The sequence below is a fragment of the Bufo bufo genome, chromosome 3 (assembly GCF_905171765.1).
Source record: "Bufo bufo chromosome 3, aBufBuf1.1, whole genome shotgun sequence".
Classification (NCBI taxonomy): Eukaryota; Metazoa; Chordata; class Amphibia; order Anura; family Bufonidae; genus Bufo; species Bufo bufo.
Genome location: NC_053391.1, coordinates 680,362,852 through 680,388,759, shown reverse-complemented (window position 1 = coordinate 680,388,759; position 25,908 = coordinate 680,362,852). Strand labels below are relative to the sequence as shown.

Genomic DNA, 25,908 nt, shown 5'->3' with positions numbered 1-25,908 from the left:
GCCAGTAGTCCGCTGACCAATAGGAGAGCGCTGTAAAGGGTATAAATAGCAGTGTCTGCGGGCTAAGCGTCACACTTGAGCAGTGTGTGAGTGGGGTGGAGGTGAGTTTTGGGGGTTAGTGGATGTCTGGTGTAGTCATAATTACCCGGTGATTTGGCTGTTAAATTAAGGTCAACCTTAGGATTTATTGAATAATAATAATTATTAGCTTTAATTAAAGGGGCCTTTTTAGTTCGTTCACATAGAGCGTCTTTTATTTGCATGCTGCTTTATAGGAATAGTAGCTCTGACTTGACTACCACAAGTATGAAGAAAGTCCTGCAGTGTGGCTGGCGCCCATAGACTGCCATGCAGTATCACCAGGCTCCTCTGGTTTTCTAGGGTGCTGTACCATCCAGCACCTCTAGGGGTGCCACACCGTGCAGCGCCCACTGGTTTGTATTAGGGGCCTCCTGTACAGGGTATTCATGTTGTATGGAGATATTAGGGGTGAATGACCCCCACTAATCTACAAACATCTGTCAACTGCAGCTTGCTGATTGTTTCCTTTGTTTTCACTGAATATAAAATAAAGTGGAAAATATAAATAACTATCCAGGTGCAGACCAATCTGAGGCCTATGTTGGGCAGGTGTAGCCTCCCTTTTACTGGGGCGGTAAGGGTTTGAAGTCCATATTTGCTCCCCCCGTCTCCAGTCAGGTCTGTATCAGTTTCCTCTTGGCTCGCCCCCGCTGTGGTTGTGAATAGACCTGGCATTCTGTGCCCCCGGGGCGCTATTTATGGCTTTTGGGTTTTGTCTTGGTTAGAAGTTTGCAGACTTCCTCATCTGTCCTATAACTGGACTCATTCTTGCAGATGTCCACGTGTGGGCGCCGCGGCTCGGTGCTACTTATTTCCTTTAGGACTGACCGCTGTTTGCTCCGATCCGTCCAGGCGCAGCTATGATCGGCTACATTGTCCGTAGGGGTCGTAGTCTGAAATCTGCTTCTTGTCTCAGCGGAGCCTGTCTGATGCTCTTCCTCTGTGCTTTACACTGCAGCTCAGATTTTTTATTTTTTTTGCATTTAAAGTGCAGGTCATTCGTTAGAGATCTAGTGCTGTGTGCCCTAGTCATACCTGGTGCAGAGGTTACAAGGTTGATACAATGTTCTAAAAATTGTTACTTTATTATAATATCTAGCCCATAAAAAAAAAAAATGCATCAACTAACCCACTACCCCGGCCCCCTATTCTATGGGGGGGGTTGAGGTTGTGAGAACTGAAGTCCTAATTACCTCTGTTACCTAGGATGAAGTGGGGCTGTTCTGAACCCCTTTAACCGGGTTGTCCAGCTTTTAGACATTGAATTAGATCAACAGTATCTGACCAGTTGGGGTCCGTCACTGGCACCTCTACGATCAACTTGCCAAGCACATCGCCGTCCATTGGATAGTGGCCATGCCTGGTATTGCAGCTCAGCTGCATTCACTTGAACAGAACTGAGCTGTAGCTAGGTCACGTGACCGATGAGCGTGACATCACTGACCTACGTGATCACGAAGAGCCACAGCCTCTTCAAACAGGTGATCGGAGGGGGGTTGTCAAGAGTTGGACCACCGATCTGATCCTGTGGATAGGCCATCAATATGAAATTCCTGGAAAACCCCTTTAAAGGGTTTCTGTCACCCCTCAAAACTAATATTATTTTTTTGGGATAGTTAGATTCCTTATAGGGCGATATAGGAGAATTTAATCGTCTTACTTACTTTCATGCGGCCGATTCTTTATAAAACAAAGTTTTATAATATGTAAATTCGGTCTCTACCAGCAAGTAGGGCGTCTACTTGCTGGTAGCCGCAGCAGAAAACCGCCCCCTCGCCGTGTTGATTGACAGGGCTAGCCGGGATCTCCTCCTCCGGCCGGCCCTGTCAGTAATTCAAAAATCGCGCGCCTCTGGTCATTCGGCGCAGGCGCTCTGAGATGAGGAGGCTCGTCTCCTCAGCACTCCCTCAGTGCGCCTGCGCCGATGACGTCTTCTCTTTCGGTGATGTCATTGGCGCAGGCGCACTGAGGAGACGAGCCTCCTCATCTCAGAGCGCCTGCGCCGAATGACCAGAGGCGCGCGATTTTTGAATTACTGACAGGGCCGGCCGGAGGAGGAGATCACGGCTGGCCCTGTCAATCAACACGGCGAGGGGGCGGTTTTCTGCTGCGGCTACCAGCAAGTAGACGCCCTACTTGCTGGTAGAGCCCTGATTTACATATTATAAAACTTTGTTTTATAAAGAATCGGCCGCATGAAAGTAAGTAAGACTATTATATTCTCCTATATCGCCCTATAAGGAATCTAACTATCCCAAAAAAAAAAGAGTTTTGTGGGGTGACAGAAACCCTTTAACCACCTCAGCCCCCAGTGCTTAAACCCCCTTAATGACCAGGCCACTTTTTACGCTTCTGACCTACACTACTTTCACAGTTTATTGCTCGGTCATGCAACTTACCACCCAAATGAATTTTACCTCCTTTTCTTCTCACTAATAGAGCTTTCATTTGGTGGTATTTCATTGCTGCTGACATTTTTACTTTTTTTTGTTATTAATCGACGATTTTTTTGCAAAAAAATGACATTTTTCACTTTCAGTTGTCAAATTTTGCAGAAAAAACGAGATCCATATATAAATTTTGCTCTAAATTTATTTTTCTACATGTCTTTGATAAAAAAAAAGTTTGGGTAAAAAAAAAAATGGTTTGGGTAAAAGTTATAGTGTTCACAAACTATGGTACAAAAATGTGAATTTCCGCTTTTTGAAGCAGCTCTGACTTTCTGAGCACCTGTCATGTTTCCTGAGGTTCTACAATGCCCAGACAGTACAAACACCCCACAAATGACCCCATTTCGGAAAGTACACACCCTAAGGTATTCGCTGATGGGCATAGTGAGTTCCTAGAATTTTTTATTTTTTGTCACAAGTTAGCGGAAAATGATGATTTTTTTTTTTTTTTTTTTTTTTTTCAAAGTCTCATATTCCACTAACTTGTGACAAAAAATAAAAACTTCCATGAACTCACTATGCCCATCAGCGAATACCTTGGGGTCTCTTCTTTCCAAAATGGGGTCACTTGTGGGGTAGTTATACTGCCCTGGCATTCTAGGGGCCCAAATGTGTGGTAAGGAGTTTGAAATCAAATTCTGTAAAAAATGACCTGTGAAATCCGAAAGGTGCTCTTTAGAATATGGGCCCCTTTGCCCACCTAGGCTGCAAAAAAGTGTCACACATCTGGTATCTCTGTATTCAGGAGAAGTTGAGGAATGTGTTTTGGGGTGTCTTTTTACATATACCCATGCTGGGTGAGATAAATATCTTGGTCAAATGCCAACTTTGTATAAAAAAATGGGAAAAGTTGTCTTTTGCCAAGATATTTCTCTCACCCAGCATGGGTATATGTAAAATGACACCCCAAAACACATTCCCCACCTTCTCCTGAGTACAGAGATACCAGATGTGACACTTTTTTGCAGCCTAGGTGGGCAAAGGGGCCCATATTCCAAAGAGCACCTTTCGGATTTCACTGGTCATTTTTTACAGAATTTGATTTCAAACTCCTTACCACACATTTGGGCCCCTAGAATGCCAGGGCAGTATAACTACCCCACAAGTGACCCCATTTTGGAAAGAAGAGACCCCAAGGTATTCGCTGATAGGCATAGTAAGTTCATGGAAGTTTTTATTTTTTGTCACAAGTTAGTGGAATATGAGACTTTGTATGAAAAAAAAAAAATAATAATAAATCATCATTTTCCACTAACTTGTGACAAAAAATAAAAAATTCTAGGAACTCGCCATGCCCCTCACGGAATACCTTGGGGTGTCTTCTTTCCAAAATGGGGTCACTTGTGGGGTAGTTATACTGCCCTGGCATTTTCCAGGGGCCCTAATGTGTGGTAAGTAGGTAAATGACCTGTGAAATCCGAAAGGTGCTCTTTGGAATGTGGGCCCCTTTGCCCACCTAGGCTGCAAAAAAGTGTCACACATCTGGTATCGCCGTACTCAGGAGAAGGTGGGGAATGTGTTTTGGGGTGTCATTTTACATATACCCATGCTGGGTGAGAGAAATATCTTGGCAAAAGACAACTTTTCCCATTTTTTTTATACAAAGTTGGCATTTGACCAAGATATTTCTCACCCAGCATGGGTATATGTAAAAAGACACCCCAAAACACATTCCTCAACTTCTCCTGAATACAGAGATACCAGATGTGTGACACTTTTTTGCAGCCTAGGTGGGCAAAGGTGCCCAAATTCCTTTTAGGAGGGCATTTTTAGACATTTGGATCCCAGACTTCTTCTCACGCTTTGGGGCCCCTAAAATGCCAGGGCAGTATAAATACCCCACATGTGACCCCATTTTGGAAAGAAGACACCCCAAGGTATTCAATGAGGGGCATGGCGAGTTCATAGAAAAAAAAAAAATTTGGGCACAAGTTAGCGGAAATTGATTTTTTTGATTTTGTTCTCACAAAGTCTCCCTTTCCGCTAACTTGGGACAAAAATTTCAATCTTTCATGGACTCAATATGCCCCTCAGCGAATACCTTGGGGTGTCTTCTTTCCAAAATGGTGTTATTTGTGGGGTGTTTGTACTGCCCTGGCATTTGAGGGTCTCCGCAATCATTACATGTATGCCCAGCATTAGGAGTTTCTGCTATTCTCCTTATATTGAGCATACAGGTAATGAGATTTTTTTTTCCCGTTCAGCCTCTGGGCTGAAAGAAAAAAATGAACGGCACAGATTTCTTCATTCGCATCGATCAATGTGGATGAAAAAATCTCTGCCAAAAAAAGAATAAGGAGGGGAAAGGCGTCTGCCAGGACAAAGGAGCTCCGCCCAACATCCATACCCACATAGCTCGTATGCCCTGGCAAACAAGATTTCTCCATTCACATCAATCGATGTGGATGAATAAATCATTGCCGGGATTTTTTTTTTTATATATACAAAGTGTTTGCCAAAGTATATGAACACCGCCGCCTCCTCAGCTCATATGCCTCGGCAAACATATCTTTTACTGCAGAGGAGAAATCTCGTCTTGCAGCGCCGCATACACCGACTTGCGTGTAATCTGACAGCAGCGCAATGCTTCTGTCCGAATGCACATCAGTGCTGCAGCTAGTCGATCGGTTGGTCCACCTGGAAGGTAAAAAAAACAAAACAAAAAAGAAAAAACCAGGCCGCAAAGCAATAACTTTATTAACTTTAGAACAGAACATATTAACTTTTTTTAACTTTTTTACTTACCGGTAATTTTTTTTTGTTTAGTTTTTTTTACCTTTATAGAACAAACCTCTCCTTCCCCATGGGACAATGTGCAAAGCGCAAATCGCCCAAAGATGTGGCGAAGTACGTTATGCACTTTATCCCAGGTGAAAGGAGAGGTTTGCAGCAGCTGAGAGTAAAAGGGCCCTAATAGCCCTGTGTGCCTGTCCTGTGAGATGCAATCCCTATGCTAGGTGTACCTGTGTGTGGTACTTCCGGAAACACTCTCCAAAGCATAGGGCAGGGTGGTCAGGACAGAAATAGCGGGTGTCACGCCTTATTCCGCTCCTGCTACAGTCACAACATCTTTTTCGGGGTGACGGTTGGGTTGAGGTACCAGGAACGACACTGGGGAAATGTCGCTCGTGTAGACGGCTAACTACACTGGTGGATAGGGCCACGGAACCTCCTGGGTAAAGGAGGTTCTCGATGATCTCTTCCTGGAATTTGAGGAAAGATCGTGTTCTCCCAGCCTTACTGTAGAGAACAAAACTATTGTAGAGCGCCAATTGAATTAAATATACAGACACCTTCTTATACCAGCGTCTGGTTCTGCGGGAAACTAAATACGGAGACAACATCTGGTCATTGAAGTCCACCCCTCCCATGAGCGCATTATAGTCGTGGACACAGAGGGGCTTTTCAATGACACGGGTTGCTCGCTCAATTTGGATTGTCGTGTCTGCGTGAATGGAGGAGAGCATGTAAACGTCACGCTTGTCTCTCCATTTCACCGCGAGCAGTTCTTCGTTACACAAGGCAGCCCTCTCCCCCCTTGCAAGACGGGTGGTTACAAGCCGTTGGGGGAAGCCCACGCGACTAGTTCGCGCGGTGCCACAGGCGCAAATCCGTTCTAGAAACAAATGCCTAAAGAGGGCCACACTTGTGTAAAAATTGTCCACATAAAGATGGTACCCCTTGCCGAATAAGGGTGACACCAAGTCCCAGACTGTCTTCCCACTGCTCCCCAGGTAGTCAGGGCAACCGACCGGCTCCAGGGTCTGATCTTTTCCCTCATAGATCCGAAATTTGTGGGTATAGCCTGTGGCCCGTTCACAGAGCTTATACAATTTGACCCCATACCGGGCACGCTTGCTTGGGATGTATTGTTTGAAGCCAAGGCGCCCGGTAAAATGTATTAGGGACTCGTCTACGCCGATGTTTTGCTCGGGGGTATACAAATCTGCAAATTTCTGGTTGAAATGGTCTATGAGGGGCCGAATTTTGTGGAGCCGGTCAAAAGCTGGGTGGCCTCTGGGACGGGAGGTGGTGGTGTCGCTAAAATGCAGAAAACGCAGGATGGTCTCAAATCGTGTCCTGGACATAGCAGCAGAGAACATGGGCATGTGATGAATCGGGTGCGTGGACCAATATGACCGCAATTCATGCTTTTTTGTCAGGCCCATGTTGAGGAGAAGGCCCAAAAAAAATTTAAGTTCGGAAATTTGGACTGGTTTCCACCGGAAAGGCTGGGCATAAAAGCTTCCCGGGTTGGCGGATATAAATTGTGTGGCATACTGGTTGGTCTCTGCCACGACTAAGTCCAAGAGCTCCGCAGTCAAGAACAGCTCAAAAAATCCCAGGGCCGAACCGATTTGAGCCGTCTCAACCCGAACTCCAGACTGGGCGGTGAAAGGGGGAACTACAGGTGCGGCTGAAGTTGGTGACTGCCAATCAGGGTTTGCCAGCACCTCAGGGACTCTAGGGGGTCTACGGGCCTGTCTGCGCGGTGGCTGCGACGGGGTAACTAGTGCACGTGCCACCGTACCAGCTACAACTGCCCTTCTGGTGCTCGCCACGTCACCATGTTGTATGGCAGTGCTGGTACTAGGTCCAGGGAGGGCTGCGCTGCTGGTGTATGCCTCACCACGTGATCCGGCAGCGACAGCCCCACTCTGCTGCTCTTGAAGCGGATCCTGCGCAACCTGTGGTCTAGCGACACGGGGCCGGGTACGCCTGGTGCTGCCAGGGACCTCAACCTCCTCGTCCGAACTTTGGGTCAGAGAGCCACTGCTTTCTACAGGTTCATATTCTGACCCGCTAGATTCGTCAGATGAGGGTTCCCACTCCTCATCCGACTGGGTCAGAATCCTGTAGGCCTCTTCAGAAGAATACCCCCTGTTTGACATTTTGGACTACTAAATTTAGGGGTATTCCCTGAGACTACCCAAGAAAAAAAGCAAGCCTGTCTTACAAAGGGGAGGCTAGCGAAGTACCGGAGGCCGCTGCGGTTGATAAAAAATATCAAAACTGATTTTTTTTTATCGCCGCAGAGCGTGTAAAGTGAATGTGCAGTGATCAAAAAATATATATTTTTTGTCACTGCGGTGGGGCGGGCGTGGGTGAACGCACGTGTGGGCGACCGATCAGGCCTGATCGGGCAAACACTGCGTTTTGGGTGGAGGGCGAACTAAGGTGACACTAATACATTATAGATCTGACCGTGATCAGTTTTGATCACTTACAGATACTATAAAAGTACAAATGCTGATTAGCGATACGCTAAACAGCGAATAAAAGTGACTGCGGTGGGGTGGGCGCTAACTGACGCTAACTACCTAACCAAGGGGCCTAAACTATCCCTAAAACCTAACAGTCAATACCAGTGAAAAAAAAAAAAGTGACAGTTTACACTGATCACTTTTTTTCCTTTCACTAGTGATTGACAGGGGTGATCAAAGGGTTAATTGGGGTGCAGGTGGGTGATCTGGGGCTAAGGTGTAGTGTTTGGTGTACTCACAGTTCAGTCTGCTCCTCTGCTGGATCCAACCGACGAAAAGGACCAGCACAGGAGCAGACAAGCCATATAACAGATCATATTTACTAATATGATCTGTTATCTGGCTTGTGATTGGATTTTTTGAAAATCGCCAGCCTGCCAGCCAATGATCGTTGCTGGCAGGCTGGTGACGAACTTGTTCTTTGAATTTTGCCGGCCCGCGATGCGCATGCGCGGGCCGACTTTGAGCGAAATCTCGCGTCTCGCGAGATGACGCGTATATGCGTGATTGTGCGCAGCGCTGCCACCTCCGGAACGCGAATCTGCGTACAGCGGTCCGGAGTGGTTAGATAGACTGTAGCAGATCAGACAGTCCTTTGTGAGCCTGGACTCCAAACTGACGCTCGATACAATTGTAGCAGAAGTTGGCAATGGTTATCATTCACTGACAGCAAGCAAAAATTTTAAACTGTGAGTTGCTGACATGTCAGGCAGTTGTAGGTCAAGGAACAACTATTTACCTGTCCACAGGATGGGTGATCAATGTTTGGCGGGGTCTCTGCTTCTCTCCTCTCACTCTGTCTGTTCTATTAAAGGGGTCGGTAAAAGATGACTTCTCCCGAAATCTCCAAGATCTCCTGGGGCAGTATGAACGTTTCAGGGCAAGTATATAAAGACTGCAAGGTGTGGCCTGGAGGAAGCAGAACCTGGGACTGGAGAGAGACTGGAACCAATGTAAGATATGAGGTTGAGTGCTTGAACGGCGCCTGCTGTGACACTGTAATTATAGCAGCTACCTGCAGCCACCACTAGAGGGAGCTCACCGCCTACAGATTTATACAGCTCCAGTTGAGTTAAAAGGGAATCTGTCCGCAGTTTTGACCATGCAGTGGAGCTTTTATTATGGGTAGTCTGAATATGGAGTTGTATTCTACTAGATGCTGCTCCTGTAAGTGCCCAGGAGGCGGAGCTTCACTCCACAGCCCCTCCCCTCTGCTTTGAGTTTCCTGGTTGAATGCTACAGCTGTTACCAGGAGCAGAGTGGTTGTGAAGCTGTAGAGAGCCTTCCACAGCAAAGCTCCGCCTCCTGGGCACTTGTCGGAGCAGAATAAAAGTTGATATTAACACTACAACAGCACAGCTATTTCGGTAGAGGCATGACGTAACGTCGTAGACATGCCGCGATCCCTCCCATCTGCCCCCTCATGTTAGGGGGCCGCGCCAACGCGATCTGCTGCCTACCCCAGGGCTGAGTAAGAGGAAGCTGACCGAGTGCGGCGGTAGCGTCGCTGCCGTCCACGGAGAGCTTCAACGTTTTTTTTTCCAGAAGTCCTTTCAAGCTGCCCTCTGGGTTGGAAGAGAACACTGCCTTATGACCATCGAGGATCCCCCGTCTGGGTGGTTTGGGCCTAAAACTTGCTGCATGGAAGACGCCGGAGTGCTCCGGTAAACCACCTGCCCCCGCCTGCTGAGAACCGGCATGAGTGATCTTCCACCTTGATGCCTGTGGTTTCCTGACCCTTTGGCTAATGAGCTGTACGGGTGTGCGCCAGTACTCTGCCTTGGTTTTGCTTCTTGGGCGCAGCCCATAATCGTCTCTACTTACGCGGCATCTCCTCGCACGCCTTGTTTCCCTCCTGAGGTCAGCTCCGTGTTGGGAGCTTTGCCTGGGAGTGGGGACAGACGGCTTAATAAGGGTGGTGGAGGCTGAGATGGGCTCCAGTGTGGGAGCTGGCCAGATCCCCGTGCGGAGATATCTGCAGCCTGAGGCTGCCCTTCGTCTGTGTACGAAAAAAATAGAACATGTCCTCTTCTTGTCCGCAATTGCGGACAAGAATAGGCATTTCTATGTGGGTGCCAGCCTGGTGTATTGTGGATCCGCAAAGCACTGCGGACGTCTGAATGGAGCCTAAGAAAAGTGAACGGATGGAGGATAGGATTGACTGGATTGACAAGAAGTTGATGGACATTTTAGATGCAGTACATCAGTCCAATCAATCCTTTAGGAGATCTGACCGTAAAAATCACCTCCGCTCAATCTGATCTTTCCTTGATTAAAGAGGAGATGAATAAGATCCGTGAAAAGGTTAAAGATCTACAGGCATCTGCTAGAGATCTGAAGGAGGAGGTGGACAGAATAAATACCAGAGTGGACATAACTGATGCAGATGGAAAAGCATTTCGGGAGAAGCTCGCAGAGCTAGAGGATAGGTCTCGTAGATCAAACCTCCACTTTGTGGGCTTCCCAGAATGGTCCGAAAAAGAGGACCCGGCAGGATTTACTCAACAGTGGTTAGAGGTATTCAGCTCCGAACATTTATCTCCATGGGTCACAGTCGAGAGGGTCCACAGGATACCGGGGAGAAAAAAAAAACCAAGGGGGAGCCCACCCAGAGCAGTTTTGGGAAGGACGATGTGTTCTAAGGATAGAGATCTAGTAATGAGAAGAAAGAGAGACCTACAGGCGATAGAGCACAATGGGAGTAGAATAGAGATTTCTCCTGACTTTCCAAGGGAAACGCAGAATAAGCGACGGGAGTTCTGAGAGGTAAAGAAAAGAGTGGCATCTGCAAAGATTAAATATTCCATGATAAATCCTGCTAGACTGAGAATTGTAGATCAGGACAAAATTAATACAAATAAGTCACAGGGGCCTGATGGGATACACCCAAAGCTATTAAAAGAGCTCAGCGGTGAACTAGTAAAACCATTAACAGATTTATTTAACCAATCACTGGCAACAGGAGTCGTCCCAGAAGATCGGAAATTAGCAAATGTGCCCATTCACTATAAAGGTGGTAGGGAGGAATCGGGGAACTATAGGCCAGTAAGCCTGACATCAATAGTGGGGAAATTAATGGAAACCATACTCAAGGAGAGGATTGAGGAACATCTAAAATCCCATGGATTGAAAGATGAAAAACAGCATGGGTTTACTTCAGGGAGATCATGTCAAACTAATCTTATTGATTTTTTTGATTGGGTGACTAAAACAATAGATGAAGGAGGTGCAGTAGACATCGCTTATCTAGACTTTAGTAAGGCTTTCGATACTGTCCCACATAGAAGGCTTATCAATAAATTGCAGTCTTTGGGCTTGGACTCCCATATTGTTGAATGGATTGGGCAGTGGCTGAGGGACAGACAACAGAGGGTTGTAGTCATGGAGTATATTCAGACCAAGGTCTTGTTACCAGTGGGGTACCTCAGGGATCTGTTCTGGGACTATATTGTTTAATATCTTTATCAGCGAAATTGCAAAAGGCCTCGATGGTAAGGTGTGTCTTTTTGCTGATGACACACAGATTTGTAACAGGGTTGATGTTCCTGGAGGGATACACCAAATGGAAAAGGACTTAGGAAAACTAGAGGAATGGTCAAAAATCTGGCAACTAAAATGTAATGTTGATAAGTGCAAGATAATGCACCTGGGGCGTAAAAACCCAAGAGCAGAATATACAATCAGTGATACAGTCCTAACCTCAGTATCTGAGGAAAGGGATTTAGGGGTCATTATTTCAGAAGACTTAAAGGTAGGCAGACAATGTCATAGAGCAGCAGGAGATGCTAGCAGAATGCTTGGGGGTATAGGGAGAGGCATTACCAGTAGAAAGAGGGAGGTGCTCATGCCGCTCTACAGAGCACTAGTGAGACCTCATCTGGAGTATTGTGCTCAGTACTGGAGACCATATCTCCAGAAGGATATTGATACTTTGGAGAGAGTTCAGAGAAGAGCTACTAAACTAGTACATGGATTGCAGGATAAAACTTACCAGGAAAGATTAAAGGACCTTAACATGTATAGCTTGGAAGAAAGAAGAGACAGAGGGGATATGAGAGAAACTGCTAAATACATAAAGGGAATCAACAAGGTAAAAGAGGAAAGAATATTTAAAAGAAGAAAAACTGCTACAAGAGGACATAGTTTTAATCCTTTGCCCCTCTAATTTAAAACTAATATCAGGAAGTATTACTTTACTGAGAGAGTAGTGGATGCATGGAATAGCCTTCCTGCAGAAGTGGTAGCTGCAAATACAGTGAAGGAGTTTAAGCATGCATGGGATAGGCATAAGGCCATCCTTCATATAAGATAGGGCCAGGGGCTATCCATAGTACTCAGTATATTGGGCAGACTAGATGGGCCAAATGGTTCTTATCTGCCGACACATTCTATGTTTCCTGAGGCATCAGCGCTGCCTTCCGGTGACGAGCCTGTGAGTTTCAGCCCCTTGGATCTCACAGGCCGGAAGCTGTATGAGTAATACACACAGTATTACTCATACAGCCAATGCATTGCAATACAGAAGTATTGGAATGCATTGTAAAGGATTAGACCCCAAAAAGTTGAAGTCCCAAAGTGGGACAAAAAATAAAGTGAAAAAAAAAAAAGTTGAAAAAATAAAGTTTTCCCCCCAAAAAATTAAGTTTCAAGTAAAAATAAACAAAAACATCATTTCACCCAAAAATTATTGGGTATCGCCGCGTCCGGATCAACCAGCTCTATAAACCTATCACATGACCCAACCCCTCAGATGAACACCATAAAAACAAAAAACTAAAAACTGTGCTAAATAATTTTTTTGTCACTTTACATCACAAAAAGTACAACAGCAAGCGATCAAAAAGGCGTATGCCCACCAAAATAGTACCAATCTAACCGTCACCTCATCCCGCAAAAAATGAGCCCCTACCTTAGACAATCGCCCAAAAAATAAAAAAAACTATGGCTCAGAATATGGAGACACTAAAACATTTTTTTTTTTGTTTTAAAAAAGCTGTTGTTGTGTAAAACTTGCATAAATATAAAAAAAAGTATACATGTTAGGTATCGCCGCGTCCGTATGGACCGGCTCTATAAAAATATCACATGACCTAACCCCTCAGATGAACACCGTAAAAAATAAAAACGGTGCTAAATAAACAATTTTTTGTCACCTTACATCACAAAAAGTGTAATAGCAAGCGATCAAAAAGTCATATGCACCCCAAAATAGTGACAATCAAACCGTCATCTCATCCCGCAAAAATCATACCCTACCCAAGATAATCGCCCAAAAACTGAAAAAACTATGGATCTCAGACTATGGAAACACTAAAACATGATTTTTTTTGTTTAAAAAATGATGTCATTGTGTAAAACTTACATAAATAAAAAAAAATTGTATACATATTAGGTATCGATGCGTCCGTGACAACCTGCTCTATAAAAATACCACATGATCTAACCACATGATGAACGTTGTAAATAACAAAACAAAAAAACAGTGCCAAAACAGCTATTTCTTGTTACCTTGCCTCACAAAAAGTGTAATATAGAGCAACCAAAAATCATATGTACCCTAAACTAGTACCAACAATACTGCCACCCTATCCCGTAGTTTCTAAAATGGGGTCACTTTTAAGGAGTTTCTACTCTAGGGGTCTATCAGGGGGGCTTCAAATGGTGTAAAAAAAAAAATGACCACATATGGGGTGTTTCTGTAAACTACAGAATCAGGGCCATAAATATTGAGTTTGGTTTGGCTGTTAACCCTTGCTTTGTAACTGAAAAAAATAAAAATGTAATTGAAAAAATCTGCCAAAGTGAAATTTTGAAATTGTATATATTTTCCATTAATTCTTGAATGGGGTCATTTTTGGGTGGTTTCTATTATGTAAGCCTCACAAAGTGACTTCAGACCTCAACTGGTCCTTAAAAAGTTGGTTTTTGAACATTTCTGAGAAATTTCAAGATTTACTTCTAAGCTTCTAAGCCTTGTAACATCCCCCAAAAATAAAATGTCATTCCCAAAATGATCCAAACATGAAGTAGACATATGGGTTTAATTAATTAAGTAATTATTTTTGTAGGTATTACGATGTATTATAGAAGTAGAGAAATTGAAACTTGGAAATTTGCAAATTTTTCCAAATTTGGTATTTTTTTTTTATAAATTAATTTATTTATTTTTTTACTCCATTTTTACCAGTGTCATGAAGTACAATATGTGACGAAAAAACAATCTCAGAATAGCCTGGATAAGTCAAAGCGTTTTAAAGTTATCACCACTTAGTGACACTGGTCAGATTTGCAAAAAATGGCCTGGTCCTTAAGGTGAAATAAGGCTGTGTCCTGAAGGGGTTAAAGAGCAAGAAAATATAATTTAAGAGATTAAAGAGTTCTGGTCGCTAAATATCTGCTCCACTCATATCCACTACGCGTGGGACTGTAAGGAAGATATATATATGAGAACCAAATCTGAATTCGTTAAAAATGAGCAATTGCTAGAAGATGGGGTAAAAGCCTTACAAGTGGAGATTATTAACAATAGTGCAGAAGTCCAATCACAATTGAACAAAGCAAAGGGGGCGCTCCATCCGGTCATTAGATGCTGCAAAAGCATTTGACATTGTGGAGCGGAACTAGCTATGGAATATAATGCAAAAGATGAATATGGGACATCATTTTATTAAATGGGTTCGGCTTTTATCTAGTCATCCGACAGCAAGAAGAAGTATTAATGGCTAGTGGTCAGACGCCTTTGAACTACACAGGGGTACCAGACAGGGCGGCCCCCTCTCTCCCCTCTTGTGTGTGATTTTTATCGAACCCCTGGCGTTTAAAATAAGATCTGATGATAAGATAAGGGGATCCGGGGGGGAAAGGATGTCCATGATGAAATAAGTGTGTACGCCGATGACGTGCTTGTTTTTCTAAAAAGAGGTTGGCGAAGTTTACCAGATCTAATGACGATAATTCATACGTTTGGGTCTATTTCAGGCTTTGAAGTAAACTGGGCAAAATCTGTATTATTACCCTTAAATAGTGAAGAAGTACCCAATAACGTTAAAGATATCAGGATATTAAAACCAACAGAATCGCTCGAATATTTGGGGATGAAGATGGCTCCACGCTTCAGGATTTTAACAAATTGAATGTTTCCACATAAAATAAGAGTCTGTCAGAAGCTCACGCTCAGCCAAGCCTTGGTCAAAATGATCCCGCTCCCGCAAATTTTATACATACAGGGAGTGCAGAATTATTAGGCAAGTTGTATTTTTGAGGATTAATTTTATTATTGAACAACAACCATGTTCTCAATGAACCCAAAAAACTCATTAATATCAAAGCTGAATATTTTTGGAAGTAGTTTTTAGTTTGTTTTTAGTTTTAGCTATTTTAGGGGGATATCTGTGTGTGCAGGTGACTATTACTGTGCATAATTATTAGGCAACTTAACAAAAAACAAATATATACCCATTTCAATTATTTATTTTTACCAGTGAAACCAATATAACATCTCAACATTCACAAATATACATTTCTGACATTCAAAAACAAAACAAAAACTAATCAGTGACCAATATAGCCACCTTTCTTTGCAAGGACACTCAAAAGCCTGCCATCCATGGATTCTGTCAGTGTTTTGATCTGTTCACCATCAACATTGCGTGCAGCAGCAACCACAGCCTCCCAGACACTGTTCAGAGAGGTGTACTGTTTTCCCTCCTTGTAAATCTCACATTTGATGATGGACCACAGGTTCTCAATGGGGTTCAGATCAGGTGAACAAGGAGGCCATGTCATTAGATTTTCTTCTTTTATACCCTTTCTTGCCAGCCACGCTGTGGAGTACTTGGACGCGTGTGATGGAGCATTGTCCTGCATGAAAATCATGTTTTTCTTGAAGGATGCAGACTTCTTCCTGTACCACTGCTTGAAGAAGGTGTCTTCCAGAAACTGGCAGTAGGACTGGGAGTTGAGCTTGACTCCATCCTCAACCCGAAAAGGCCCCACAAGCTCATCTTTGATGATACCAGCCCAAACCAGTACTCCACCTCCACCTTGCTGGCGTCTGAGTCGGACTGGAGCTCTCTGCCCTTTACCAATCCAGCCACGTGCCCATCCATCTGGCCCATCAAGACTCACTCTCATTTCATCAGTCCATAAAACCTTAGAAAAATCAGTCTTGAGATATTTCTTGGCCCAGTCTTGACGTTTCAGCTTGTGTGTCTTGTTCAGTGGTGGTCGTCTTTCAGCCTTTCTTACCTTGGCCATGTCTCTGAGTATTGCACACCTTGTGCTTTTGGGCACTCCAGTGATGTTGCAGCTCTGAAATATGGCCAAACTGGTGGCAAGTGGCATCTTGGCAGCTGCACGCTTGACTTTTCTCAGTTCATGGGCAGTTATTTTGCGCCTTGGTTTTTCCACACGCTTCTTGCGACCCTGTTGACTATTTTGAATGAAACGCTTGATTGTTCGATGATCACGCTTCAGAAGCTTTGCAATTTTAAGAGTGCTGCATCCCTCTGCAAGATATCTCACTATTTTTGACTTTTCTGAGCCTGTCAAGTGCTTCTTTTGACCCATTTTGCCAAAGGAAAGGAAGTTGCCTAATAATTATGCACACCTGATATAGGGTGATGATGTCATTAGACCACACCCCTTCTCATTACAGAGATGCACATCACCTAATATGCTTAATTGGTAGTAGGCTTTCGAGCCTATACAGCTTGGAGTAAGACAACATGCATAAAGAGGATGATGTGGTCAAAATACTCATTTGCCTAATAATTCTGCACTCCCTGTATATACAGGTGAAACTCGAAAAAATTCGAATTTCGTGCAAAAGTCCATTTATTTCAGTAATGCTAATTAAAAGGAATTGCATTAATGCAGCTTAAAATTAGAATTTTGTGAAAAGGTTCAATATTCTAGGCTCAAAGTGTCACACTCTAGTCAGCTAATTAATCCATACCCGCTGAGCAACGGGGACCTCAAAAGTGAGACTTTGGGGTTTCATAAACTGTAAGCCATAATCATCCAAATTATAACAAATAAAGGCTTGAAATCTCTCGCTTTGCCTGTAATGAGTCTCATCTGTTAGTTTCACCTTTTTAAGTTGCATTACTGAAATAAATGAACTTTGCACGATATTCAAATTTTTCGAGTTTCACCTGTACATACCCAATGCCCAATATGGATCGAGGACTGCTTTTATAACCTTCTGGAAAGATTATTTAACGATCTAATTTGGGGAAGGAAGAGTTAAGATCAAACCGAAATACCTTTGGCTTGCAGAAGAAGAGGGTGGGGGTCTCGCAGTCCCCTATTTTCAAGGTTATTATATGGCTTCTCAGATCCAATGGATTATGGGTGGGGAGCATAGTCTTATTCAATACTTTACTGGGGGATTTTCAGGCCCCCAACGATATATATTAAGCATATTAATGACTGGATACATGGGAGTTCGAGGAAAACAATGCCCCATAAGTAGAATGATACATCTGGTCTGAAACAAAATGTAAATGGTTCTTGGAACTTCACACACTTTACAGTTCACCCCTTTATGGCGTAATAATAGTCTTAGGGAATTTATGTTATTAGAGGATTTAAAGTTTTGGGAAAATTGTGGTATTACACTAGTAACACATTTAGGGTTCATTCACACGTCCGTGTGTGTTTTGCGGATCCACAAAACACGGACACCAGCAATGTGCGTTCCACATTTTGCGGATCGCACATCGCCGGCACTAATAGAATTTGCCTATTCTTGTCCGCAATTGCGGACAAGAATAGGGCATGTCCTATTTTATTTGGGAACGGAAATGCGGTCCCGGAAGTGCTGCCCCATAGAAATGAATGGGTCCGCAATTCCATTCCGCAAAATGCGGAACAGAATTGCGGACGTGTGAATGGACCCTTAGTCACATCCGGGAATATTAGATCCTTAAAAGAATTGTGCCCTGACATAGAATTAGATTCACTTATCAAATTTAGATATCACCAATTAAGGCATGCTTTTGCTTGTACAAGCTTTATTTTATTATTAAAGACGATGAATTCACCGACTTTTGTTATTTTAAGACAACTAAGGTGTCTATGGCACCAATTTTTGAAGGGATTAGGGAAGGTGATTAAGTATAAGCACTAAAAATACATTGGATTGGAGGACTATATAGAAGAATATAATAAGGGCATCATTATCTAGTAATTTTAGGCTTATTCAGTTTAATATAGTTCACAGATTATATTACACTCCGCTTTTACTTTCCAAGATACAGTTTCAAAAGAAAAAGTATGTGAACCCTTTGGAATGATATGGATTTCTGCACAAATTGGTCATAAAATGTGATCTGATCTTCATCTAAGTCACAACAATAGACAATCACAGTCTGCTTAAACTAAAAACACACAAAGAATTAAATGTTACCATGTTTTTATTGAACACACCATGTAAACATTCACAGTAAAGGTGGAAAAAGTATGTGAACCCTTGGATTTAATAACTGGTTGAACCTCCTTTGGCTGCAATAACTTCAACCAAACGTTTCCTGTAGTTGCTGATCAGATGTGCACAACGGTCAGGAGTAATTCTTGACCATTCCTCTTTACAGAACTGTTTCAGTTCAGCAATATTCTTGGGATGTCTGGTGTGAATCGCTTTCTTGAGGTCATGCCACAGCATCTCAATAGGGTTGAGGTCAGGACTCTGACTGGGCCACTCCAGAAGGCGGATTTTCTTCTGTTTAAGCCATTCTGTTGTTGATTTACTTCTATGCTTTGGGTCATTGTCCTGTTGCAACACCCATCTTCTGTTGAGCTTCAGCTGGTGGACAGATGGCCTTAAGTTCTCCTGCAAAATGTCTTAATAAACTTGGGAATTCATTTTTCCTTCGATGATAGCAATCCGTCCAGGCCCTGACGCAGCAAAGCAGCCCCAAACCATGATGCCCCCACCACCATACTTCACAGTTGGGATGAGGTTTTGATGTTGGTGTGCTGTGCCTCTTTCTCCACACATAGTGTTGTGTGTTTCTTCCAAACAACTCAACTTTGGTTTTATCTGTCCACAGAATATTTTGCCAGTACTGCTGTGGAACATCCAGGTGCTCTTGTGCAAACTGTAAACGTGCAGCAATGTTTTTTTTGGACAGCAGTGGCTTCCTCTGTGGTATCCTCCCATGAAATCTATTCTTGTTTAGTGTTTTACGTATCGTAGATTCGCTAACAGGGATGTTAGCATATGCCAGAGACTTTTGTAAGTCTTTAGCTGACACTCTAGGATTCTTCTTCACCTCATTGAGCAGTCTGTGCTGTGCTCTTGCAGTCATCTTTACAGGACGGCCACTCCTAGGGAGAGTAGCAGCAGTGCTGAACTTTCTCCATTTATACACAATTTGTCTTACCGTGGACTGATGAACAGCAAGGCTTTTGGAGATACTTTTATAACCCTTTCCAGCTTTATGCAAGTCAACAATTCTTAATCGTAGGTCTTCTGAGAGCTCTTTTGTGCAAGGCATCATTCACATCAGGCAATGCTTCTTGTGAAAAGCAAACCCAGAACTGGTGTGTGTGTTTTATAGGGCAGGGCAGCTGTAACCAACACCTCCAATCTCATCTCATCTCATTGATTGGACTCCAGTTGGCTGACACCTCACTCCAATTAGCGCTTGGAGATGTCATTAGTCTAGAGGTTCACATACTTTTTCCACCTGCACTGTGAATGTTTACTTGGTGTGTTCAATAAAAACATGGTAACATTTAATTCTTTGTGTGCTATTAGTTTAAGCCGACTGTGATTGTCTATTGTTGTGACTTAGATGAAGACCAGATCACATTTTATGACCAATTTGTGCAGAAATCCATATCATTCCAAAGGGTTCACATACTTTTTCTTGCAACTGTACATACAAAACAGGATTCCAGATGTTGGAAATGTAAAATAATTTTTTGTTTTACATATTGATAATTGTATCGTCTGAGAAATGCTTTTATATGGATTATGATGATTTGTTATTGTAAGTACTTTTCTATAAAATAAAATCATTTAAAAAAAAAAAAAACACTGCTCTCCCCAGCCACTGCATGGCCAAAACTGCTGACAGATTCCCTTAACTCAATGGAAGATGTAGACGTATGTATGCAGTGAGCTCCCCCTAGTGGAGGTTGCAGACATACAAGAATTCTATCATTTCCTGAACTTCTTGGTGTGTACTTTCTCCAAGTGGTATGATAATATTAGGGAATTGCATATATACAGGGTACTTCCCAAAATATACATTAGGAGGTTACGAAGATCTAGAAAATACACTGCAGTGTAAATTCTCATGTCTGTATGAGGTGGGGGGCAGAGCACTGTGATCTTCACAACCCAAATGGAATTGTTCTCAATGGAAATGTGGCCCCCCGTGATCAGCACTGACAGATGCATCCAGATGGATACAACCACAGTCATTTCTAGAACAGATCTGCTGCATGTGGACGGCAGTCATACAAGGGACTTTGTGGTGCGGAGGGTAACGCTGCGCAGGGCCTAGTACTCCGGGGGCACCGCCAGCCTCACAGCTGCGGGCAGGACCGTGATCTGCTGCTGCCAGAGGCATCGAGAGAGGTCATGAGCAGAAAGGCTCTGTACGTTCAGCAGAGCTGGAGATGCGGCCTAGTTACTGTCTTCTTTCTGCTGTGTTGCAGCGTCGGGGTGAATCAATAACGGAGCGACAGCATCACTATAAATCATCTGTTATCCGGAATGGCAGCAAGATCCACTATATGGAGAAAAGTACTGGACCTCTTCCACCTCCATGAGCTTTAATAAAAACCCATTCCATTCCACTTTACAATAATACAGCACAAAGGGGATGGTGGAATATTCAGGAGGGAAGACATTTCAGGAAGTGACTTGTGGCCGCGGTGGCATCCAGGCAGCTCTTTACAACAAGCCATTCTTTCACAAATGTCTGTAAAAGTGACTGCATGTTATACACCTGTGGTAATGGCAGACTACATGGCCAGGGCTGGATGGTATACACTGTGGTAATGGCAGACTACACGGCCAGGGCTGGATGTTATACACTGTGATAATGGCAGACTGCATGGAAAGGGGCTGGACTTACACTGTGGTAATGGCAGACTACATGGCTAGAGGATGGATGTTATACACCTGTGGTAATGGCAGACTGCATGGCAAGGGGCTGCATGTTATACACCTGTGGTAATGGCAGACTGCATGGCCGGGGGCTGGATGTTATACACCTGTGGTAATGTCAGACTACATGGCTAGAGGATGGATGTTATACACCTGTGGTAATGGCAGACTACACGGCCAGGGCTGGATGTTATACACTGTGATAATGGCAGACTGCATGGAAAGGGGCTGGACTTACACTGTGGTAATGGCAGACTACATGGCTAGAGGATGGATGTTATACACCTGTGGTAATGGCAGACTGCATGGCAAGGGGCTGCATGTTATACACCTGTGGTAATGGCAGACTGCATGGCCAGGGCTAGATGTTATACACCTGTGGTAATGGCAGACTGCATGGCCAGGGCTAGATGTTATACACCTGTGGTAATGGCAGACTGCATGTTATACACCTGTGATGATGAGGCTAGAGGAAATGCCCTGAATTCAATGATGAACTCGTACTCCATATCGTGTACTGTATATGTGACCTTTGGCCACTCACAGGCAGCTTGTGTTGTGACATTACATATTCTTACACAACTCGCTAGCCTTGTTCTCATACAGCAGAGATCAGCAACCTCCGGCACTCTAGCTGTGGTGAAACTACAGCTCCCAGCATGCTCCATTAGCTTCTACGGGAGTCCTGAGTACGACCAAGCAAGTGTGCATGCTGGGAGTTGTAGTTTCACCACAGCTGGAGTGCCGTAGGTTGCTCTTCCCTGTCATACGGCCTGAGCCTAAGGCCTCTTTCACACGACCGTATGGCTTTTTCAGTGTTTTGTGGTCCGTTTTTCACGGATCCATTGTTTTGTTTCTGTTCTGGCATATACAGTAATTACATAGAAAAAATTGGGCTGGGCATAACATTTTCAATAGATGATTCCGCAAAAACTGAACGGATACGGAAGACCTACGGATGCATTTCCGTATGTGTTCCTTTTTTATTTTTTTGCGGACCCATTGACTTGGATGGAGCCACGGAACGTGATTTGAGGGCAATAATAGGACATGTTCTATCTTTCAACGGAACGGAAATACAGAAACAGAATGCATACGGGGTACATTCCATTTTTTTTGCGGACCCATTGAAATGAATGGTTTCGTATACGTAACGCAAAAAACGGGGGGGGGGGGGAACGGTCGTGTGAAAGAGGCCTAAAGATAAGCCATCAATATTGCATGAGTGTCGGGTAACGCCGTCAACCAGCTGATAGTAGGGGCTGCGATGCTCCCTCAGGCAGCGCCCCCTCCTCTGTTTACTGGGCACAGCGCCGCACACTGGATAGTGGCCGTGCTTGGTGTTGCAGTTCACTCCCCATTCACGGGAATGGGGCTGAGCTGCTTTTAGCAGTAACACCAGATGTGCTCGAGTGCCACAGCCCCCCTCAATGTTGCCCTTTAACAGATTTGAGCCCCTCCTCACCGGCTAGGTGTCCAGCATAGCACTTGGGCTGTAAGTCTGTGATAAGTGGGTCTGGAATATGGCGGCACTGGACGACCCTCTAGGACAGGGGACGCCCATTTCATCCTATTTGGCCTGGGTGCAGCAGACGTCGTTGACTGGTTCTCATATCAGAGAGCAATAGATCGCATTCAACTGCTCGGCAAATGTAGGATTTAATGCTGTTAAGCATGCTGAGAGTTGTAGTTCCCAACAGGTCAGATGTGAGCGATGCATGCTTTGTGCTCTGCTGCAGAATATGCTGGCGCTATATAACAGTTTATGGCACGACTTGACTCCATCATGTCCTGTGTCCAGCACCATCCAGGGGTCCAGCCTGCAGATGTGGAGGAGGTGTTGAAGAAGGGAGTGAAGACGCTGGTCATCGGCCGTGGGATGAACGAAGCCCTGCAGGTAAGACGGAGTGTAGACATAAATGCTGTAGGGCAGAGATTGGCAACCTCCAGCTGTTTTTGAAACTAAAACTCCCAGAATCCTCCTTTCACTTCTATGGGAGTTGCAAGAACACCCAAGTAAGTGTGCATGCTGAGAGTTGTAGTTCCACCGCAGCTGGAGTCCCGAGGGTTGCTGAAGGTGTTTCCTCCTGTCCCACGTTCTCTTCCTCAGGTCCCAGCCTCCACCTTGGACTACATCCGATCTCAAGGCAGTGATGTCCTGGTCTTCCAGACAGAGAAAGCCGTGCAGGAATATAACAGCCTCGCCTCAAAGGGAGCCAAAGTTGGGGGAGTGTTTCACTCCACCTGCTAAGTCTGCCCGTAGAGCAGGAAGCCGGGGCCCCGCAGGATGAGTGTCTGCTGCACAGAGCCATGGGTGACTTTAAAAAAAAAAACTTTATTATTTCAACTTCATGGACAATTATAGATTTTTTTTTTTTCCTAGCAGAATTAACTAAAAAATAAAACATAGCCAGGGTGGCCACTGGTGTCCTTTTGGGACAGTGGGTGACGATACAGGATGGAAACCATCATCTATAGAAGAGGGTCATAGGACATTACACTAGAAATCTATAACACAAATCATTACTCACCAGACTCGGCGCCTCCTGTGATTAGGGCTGAAACGATTACTTGATTGAGTAATTCGACACCAAAAATCCTCGATACAAATTTTTTGCATCGAAAATTCGTTTGCGTCATGTGAATTAGGAGCGGAAGTGAAGCGCTTGCTCTTACTCACCGCTCCGTGGTCACCCGCCAGCCCGCTGCACTTCCTCCTGACACATCATCAGGATGACAGTGCAGCGCGCGGAGAAGAGGAAGGAGCTGTGGAACGGCGCCCCTACAGGGGCGGAGTAGATGGTGGCACTGGGGGGAGCCTGATGAGTATTTATAAAGAAAATTAGAGTACCGGTACTCAATTAATCGATAGAATACTCGATTACAAAAATAGTCAATAGCTGCAGCCCTTCCTGTGATATTTATCTCCTTTAGTCGCTTCCTCCAAGAGTTTGCTATTGGGTATTACAGGGAGGAGAAGTCTACAACTCCCTGCATGTCCAGGCTGTTATTATGTGATATCAGAGAAGTGGTGTGAGAGAACTACAACTCCAAGCATTCACCTGGCTCTCACACTGAATCCATCACTTCTCCAATTTATTCTCCTCCACAAAGCTCTGCCTCCTGTCACATGACATCACAGGTCCTTCCCTACACTGCTGAGCTCCGCCCCCTCCTTCACTAATGACATGATGGTGATGTCATCACAGGTCCTTCAGCACCTCTTTGCCTCTCCACTGCTGAACTCCACCCCTCCTCTAGTGACCACATAAGGGTGAAGTCATCACAGGTCCTTCACCACCATTTCTCCACTGCTGAGCTCTGCCCACATGATGATGTCATCACAGGTCCTTCACTACCACTTCTCTCCACTGCTGAGCTCTGCCCACTCCTGCACTGATCACATGACTGTGATGTCATCACAGGTCCTTCACTACCATTTCTCCACTGCTGAGCTCTGCCCACATGATGATGTCATCACAGATCCTTCACTACCACTTCTCTCCACTCCTGCGATGTCATCACAGGGCCATCAGCTCTTGTACATCACTATACCAGTACAGTCGGTGCTGGTTTTCTTCAACCCCTGCCAGCATTAATGGTGCCGACAGCAGGGACGGAATACTCCACACAGCCTGCGCTGATACAACACACCAGAAGAAAAAATCCAGTATCAGGATTTAAAAAAATAAAATGAAAATAAAAATTAGGTTAAAAAGGTCAAATTAATTAAAATAATCTCTCAGCCTTAACGGCACCATGTGTATTTACTGTATATACTGCTGACATATACCACATGGGAAGAAGTGATCATCTACACGTCTACCACCAACCCTAATGCAAGCACATCCCAGCTACTACAACTCCCAGCATGCTTACAGTTGTGGCCAGTTTCAGATGCAATATTTGACTGTAGATCATATTACATTTAAAATAGGGGATCCGGGTGCTGCAGTCACCCTACAAACACCAGAGTCTCCATCATGTCCTATTTACATAATAGATTTAATACATTTCTTCTCCGTGAGGCTTGAGGTGCAGGACGCCTCTGACCTCATCTGCGCCCAGCAGGAGCCATCAGTGCAGCCCATCCACTAGAGCAGGCATGGCCAACCTGCGGCTCTCCAGCTGTTGTAAAACTACAACTCCCACCATGCCCTGCTGTAGGCAGTCTGCGCATGCTGGGAGTTGTAGTTTTGCAACAGCTGGAGAGCCGCAGGTTGGCCATCCCTGCACTAGAGACACGCCTTTAGTGTCCAGGACCTCGTACACGAACTGCCACCTCGTTACAGCTGTCTCGGCCTTACAATGACGAGAGACTACAGGGTAGAGATGACAGAAGACAGGTGCCGTCAGGCCTTGTTCACACTAAAGTATTTTTAAAGCCAAAAAAATTAATAAAAAAAAAAAGGACAACGGATTAATTTACAGTTTTGAATCCAGTCCTGATCTTGGCGGAAATACTGACATGTGTGAATGAGGCCCGAGACCAGTTTCACACTCCTGTTTACCTGGATGAGCAGAGGAACCGCCTGCTGGAGTTCAACGTATCCGACACTGCCGGACCCCATTGACTATAATGGGATCCAGCCAATTTCCGGCACTGGGCCAAGTTTCAGTCAATCTGGATGAAACCCTACAGAATCCCATTACAGTCAGTGGGGTCGTTGAATGGCAGTATCCGGCTATGCCAGGCTGTTCCTCTGCCGGATCAGGAAACTATGAACACGGGTCCAACACAGACGCCTTCAGCTGCCAAGTGCGCGTGTAACAGGTCAGCCAGTGTCATAGGTACAAAACTGCTGACAGATGCCCGTGACCACTGCAGTCACTGGCCTCAGTGCACTTGTGTCCTAAATACAGATGAGGCTGAGGAAGCAAGAGACTGGAGGCGGTGGTCACAAGTGCAGACAGCTCGTGATCAGGGGAGTAAATGGGTATTTTTTATTTATTAACTTAAGATTTAAAAAAAAAAAAAAAAAAAAAA

General features: G+C 44.5%; 1 protein-coding gene across 1 annotated transcript; it reads left to right on the top strand.

Annotated features, from left to right (window-relative positions):
* Positions 1-9: 9 nt before the first annotated feature.
* On the top strand, positions 10-23,270 carry AAMDC (adipogenesis associated Mth938 domain containing). The gene is made up of 4 exons (XM_040422652.1): positions 10-101; positions 8,610-8,748; positions 22,723-22,818; positions 23,032-23,270. The coding sequence occupies exons 2-4, from the start codon at positions 8,623-8,625 to the stop codon at positions 23,170-23,172; spliced, it is 363 nt and encodes a 120-aa protein (XP_040278586.1). The 5' UTR covers positions 10-101; positions 8,610-8,622; the 3' UTR covers positions 23,173-23,270.
* The last annotated feature ends 2,638 nt before the right edge of the window (positions 23,271-25,908 follow it).

Excerpts from the sequence above, each read along its gene's own strand:
- AAMDC (XM_040422652.1), top strand. The coding sequence starts at position 8,623 with ATGACTTCTCCCGAAATCTCCAAGATCTCCTGGGGCAGTATGAACGTT. Across the intron at positions 8,749-22,722 it reads GGAGAGAGACTGGAACCAAT|CACCATCCAGGGGTCCAGCC; the intron begins GTAAGATATGAG and ends TCCTGTGTCCAG. Across the intron at positions 22,819-23,031 it reads GGATGAACGAAGCCCTGCAG|GTCCCAGCCTCCACCTTGGA; the intron begins GTAAGACGGAGT and ends TCTCTTCCTCAG.